Source organism: Arachis ipaensis, chromosome B7, assembly GCF_059453495.1.
Source record: "Arachis ipaensis isolate K30076 ecotype BB chromosome B7, ASM5945349v1, whole genome shotgun sequence".
NCBI classification, from domain to species: domain Eukaryota; kingdom Viridiplantae; phylum Streptophyta; class Magnoliopsida; order Fabales; family Fabaceae; genus Arachis; species Arachis ipaensis.
In genome coordinates, this window is record NC_142442.1 from 76757522 (window position 1) to 76762693 (window position 5172).

At 39.6% G+C, this 5172-nt stretch overlaps 1 protein-coding gene across 1 annotated transcript; it reads left to right on the plus strand.

Annotated features, from left to right (window-relative positions):
• The first annotated feature begins 4014 nt into the window (after positions 1 to 4014).
• Positions 4015 to 4341, plus strand: LOC148553045 (uncharacterized). The gene has a single exon (XM_088494759.1). The coding sequence runs from the start codon at positions 4015 to 4017 to the stop codon at positions 4339 to 4341; it is 327 nt and encodes a 108-aa protein (XP_088350885.1).
• Positions 4342 to 5172: the final 831 nt, after the last annotated feature.

The window sequence follows — 5172 nt, forward strand, 5'->3', positions numbered from 1 at the left end:
TCTCATTTTATTGCTTTTTCGATTATGTGTTGATGCGGTCTGACCTGTGGACCTTTGAACTATTTTCATTGTAATATTCTAGGTTGTTCTCTGACATTTATGGTTGCTTTGTGATGCATTCGCATTTTAGCTAGATTAGCTAGTTAGTTTAATTTGTTTTAGTTTAGTTTCATGCATTTTAATCAAAATAAACAAGCACTTAGATGGATTCTCTCATCATACATTGATATGTTAAGAACTACGTCAATTTTATTCAATTTCATGCGGACAATTCAAGAAAAGTATGAATGAGTGAGTTATCTAAAGTTAGTTGCTCAAGAGACAGAGCTTTGATGTATTGCTATTTTGTTTTGTGATTATGACAGGGGAGAAGAGCACCAAATGTCCTTCAAGAACACCTCACAGCCAATAGCGCTACGCTCGCTTGAGCTTTCAGAATGCTACGTTCTCCTACAGCATAATCCTTGGCGCTACGCTTTCTTTACCACAGCGCTACGTTCTTCAACAAAGAGCGCCTGCGATACGGAATTGGGAAAATTTAGCTGGCGACGCGTACGCGTGGGTGACGCGTACGCATGAAGGTGATATTTTGAAGATCGCGCGTATGCGTGAGCGACGCGTACGCGTGAGAGCAACATTTTTTAACAAGCATGCGTACGCGTGGATGATGCGTGCGCGTGGGAGAGCACTCTTGGCACAAATGCTGCACTCTCCTGGAGAGTGCTGAAGATGACGCGTATGCGGAGGTGATGCGTACGCGTCACAAGTGCCAAAATGTTGAACGACGCGTACGCGTGGGTGCATGAGCGCTCCGCTCCCCTCAAGAATGCTACGTTCTCCTGGAGCAGAATATTCCACCAACCAAAAAGCCCATTTTGAAGAGTTTCCAAGTACACCTGAAGAAGAAAGTACACTAGTATAAATAGATGGCATCTTGAATTATTAGTGACTTCTTCTGGAGCTTCTTTTTCAGCTTTTTTTTCTTTTAGATGGTTTTTTTTTGTACTTTTGCACGTTTGAATTTTACTTTCCGCGGAGACTCTGATCACTTTTCCAGTTTCGTTTCTGTTTATAGTTTTATTTTCTTTTCCCTTTTCTATGTTTAGTTTAATTTTCAGTTTTGAAATTCTGTTTGAACTTAGAGCTATGAATCACTAAACCGCATTTTCACTAGGGGAGGAGCTTTGTTGGTTGGAATGAATTAATACTTTTTCTTTTCTTCTCAATTCAAGTTGATCTGTCTAAGAGGAAACTCTTGTGCTTCACAGACTCAATTACTATCGAGAGAGGGATTGAATCTATTTGAATTGTGTGATGAACTTGAGAAAGGAGTCACAGAAATTCAGTTTGGAGTTAATCCTCTCATAATTTTCTTGATTGATATATTCTTGATCGGTATGTGAGATGTAACCACCCTAAATTGAGATCATGAGAGTTGTGTGGCATTTAGGATTAGAAATTGATCTTCACCTCTTCCCATGAGCAATTAGATCAAAAGATTGGCAATTGTTTGTGATAAGAGAAATTGAATCAACAAGAGATTGGTATCCAATTACTCTCAATCCTCCATAGATCTATTCACATGATTGACAAGGAATTGATCACCATTAATTCATGAGAAATCAATATCTCTGATCCCTAGTGATCTCACCCATCATAAATCTTTATTTCTATTCTTTTGAATTTCTAATTGCCCACTACTTGATTCCCCTGTTTACATTTCTGTAATTTATCATTTCTGCCATTTATATTTCAGCTCTACTTTCTTGTAATTTAAGCTTCTGTTATTTACATTTTAGTTTCCACTTTCTTGCACTTTAAGTTTCTGTTATTATATTCCCAGCCATTTAATTCATTCTCTTTTACTTTCAGTCATTTCAATTCCTTGTCCTTTATAGTTATGCACTTTACTTTCATGTTAAATATATCAAGAAATCACAAATTGTGTGCCCAACTAAACCACCATTTAACTGAAGTTGCCTAATCTACCAATATTCGTGGGATCGACCTCACTCTTGTGAGTCTTACTACTTGATGCGATTCGGTATACTTGCCGGCAATTACGTGAAAAAAAATTTTCCATATCAAGTTTTTGGCACCGTTGCCGGGGATTGGTAAAGATTAACAATGATTAAGTCAGTGGTAGTCTGAGGAGGTGGCTAAAAACAATGGCCGACCACCAAGGAGAGTTCTAGCATCTTACACTTTCTCCAACCCAAGAAACTGTGGGAGCAATATACTGACTCCAAATGTTCATGCCAATAACTTTGAGTTAAAGCATCAACTGGTCACTCTGGTGCAGAATAATTGCTCCTATAGAGGGGGTCCTCTTGAAGACCCAAATGAACACTTATCTATCTTCTTAAGGATATGTAAAATAATCAAGAAAAATGGTGTGCATCCAGATATCTAAACGTTGCTGTTATTTCCATTCTTGTTGAGAGATAAGGCATCTCAATGGCTGGAGACATTTCCCAAAGAATGCATCAATAACTGGGATGATTTGGTGAGCAAATTCCTAGCTAAGTTCTACCTACCTCAGAAAATCATCAGATTGAAGACAGAAGTGCAAACCTTCACTCAAATAGATGGAGAATCACTATATAAGGAATGGGAGAGATACAAAGCCTTGATTAGGAAATGTCCACCAGAAATGTTTAGTGAATGGGACAGACTTCAGAATTTCTATGAGGGTTTGACTTTAAAATTCCAAGAGGCCCTGGATTACTCTGCAGGAGGTTCACTGCAGCTGAAGAAGCTCAGAATCTCATAGATACTGTGACCAACAATCAATATTTTTATGCTCATCAAAGGCAACGCCAACCAGCTTTAAAGAAAGTGGTATCAGAGCTTGAAGGTGTGGACACTATCTTGGCACAGAACAAATTGATGCACCAACAAATCCAACAGCAAATAGAGATTATGGCAATGAGAATAGATGGTCTTCAACTAGCTGCAATGAGCACTGCAAACTAACCACCAGTTGTGTGGGGAAAAATGAAGAGAGCTATGAAGAACAGCAACTTGAACAAGTTCAGTATATGCACAACCAAAGTTTTGGGCCAAATGATTTCCATGGGGACACGTATAACCCCTCTTGGAGGAACCACCCCAATCTGAAGTGGGAAGAGAACCAAAACTCATGGCAAAGAAATTCCAACCCAAGCAACTCCCGTAACACAAACCACCAGAACCATCAACCAACTAACCAAAACCCCTACAGGAAACCACAGAACAACTACCCCACATCCACTTATTATACACCCAATAACTCATCAACTAACCAAAATAACTTTAATCAACAATCATCACCCCACACTCAATCACAGCCACCCCAAGAAGCACAGAGAATCTCCAACCTTGAGAAAATGATGGAGAAATTAGCAAAGAACCAAGAATTGGCCCACAAAAACTATGAAGCCTCTTTAAGGAACTTGGAAAGACAAATTGGGCAGCTATCCAAGCAGCCAACAGAAAGGCCAATCAATGCTTTCCCGAGTGATACTATCCCAAATCCTAAGAAAGAATGCCAGGTGATCCAAATCAGAAGTGGAAAAACACTGAAAGATGGAACCAAATCTGCTAGCAAGGAACCAACAGAGGCAGAGAAAAGTGACCAGGAAAATTCCAAGAAGAAAGAGGAATCACAAGCACTAAAGAAAGGAAAGCAAGTCATAGAAGAGGAACAACAAGAGCGAAAAAAGGAGGTGATGCCCTATATCTCTCCTCTGCTATACCTTCAGAGGTTGAAAAAGGAGGTCAAAGACCAACAATTTTTTTCCCAAGTTCTTAGAGGTTTTCAAGAAGCTAGAAATTAACCTTCCACTTGCTAAAGCTTTGGAGCAAATGCCATTGTATACAAAATTCCTCAAGGAACTCATCAATAAGAAGAGAAGTTTGAATGAAATGGAAACTGTGATCTTGACTCAAGAGTGCAGTGCAGTGATTCAAAGAGGCATTCTACCAAAACTCAAAGATCCAGGGAGCTTCATCATATCATGCACCATAGGCAACATGACATTGGAAAGAGCTCTCTGTGATTTAGGTGCCAGCATCAATTTAATGCCTCTTTCAATGATGAAAAAGCTTACAATAGAGGAAGTTAAACCCACCAGGATGTCACTTCAAATGGCAGATAGATCACTCAAGATACCTAATAGAGTTGTAGAGAACTTATTGGTAAAGGTTGAAGAATTCATCTTCCCTGACGACTTTGTCATCTTAGACATGGAAGAAGAGGGACACAACTCAATTATCTTGGGGCAACCTTTCTTAGCCACAGCAAGAGCCATCATTGATGTGGAGAAAGGTGAAATGATCCTCAGGGTGCATGATGAATAAATGATCATCAATATCTTTAAAGCAATGCAATATCCCCCTAAGAAAGAAAAGCACATAAGAGTGGAAATAATAGAAGAATTGGTGGAAGAAGTGCTTGGAACAGGCGGTCAGGAGGAACAAGAAGAAGAAATAAAAGTGGTCATGGATGAACAAGTAACTGAAATCTCTTTTGAAGACAAGACAGAGGAGGCAACAAAGCAAGAGTTGAAGCATCTTCCTCCTCATCTCAAGTATGCATTTCTTGGAGGAAAAGAGACCTTGCCAATCATCATCAATTCCTCCTTAAGCATGAAAGAGGAGGAAAAACTGATTGAAGTGCTGAAAACTTATAAGACATCTTTAGGGTGGGCAATTGATGACATCAAGGGTATAAGCCCTGCTATTTGTATGCATAAGATCCTGCTAGAAGAGGACTCAAGACTTGTGGTGCAACCTCAAAGAAGGCTTAACCCAACCAGGAAATAAGTGGTTCAAAAGGAGGTGATGAAGCTATGGAATGCGGGAATTATATACCCAATCTCTAATAGCCCTTGGGTGAGCCCAGTGCAAGTGGTACCAAAGAAAGGAAGAATGACTGTCATCTTTAATGAGAAGAATGAACTCATTCCTACAAGGATAGTGACAGGATGGAGAATGTGTATCGACTATAGAAGGCAGAATGATGCCACAAGGAAGGATCACTTCCCTCTTCCCTTCATTGATTAGATGCTAGAAAGATTGGCTGGCCATGCTTACTATTGCTTCTTGGATGGGTACTCTGGATACAATCAGATATTGGTAGACCCCAAGGACCAAGAAAAGACCTCCTTCACTTGTCTATTTGGAGTCTTC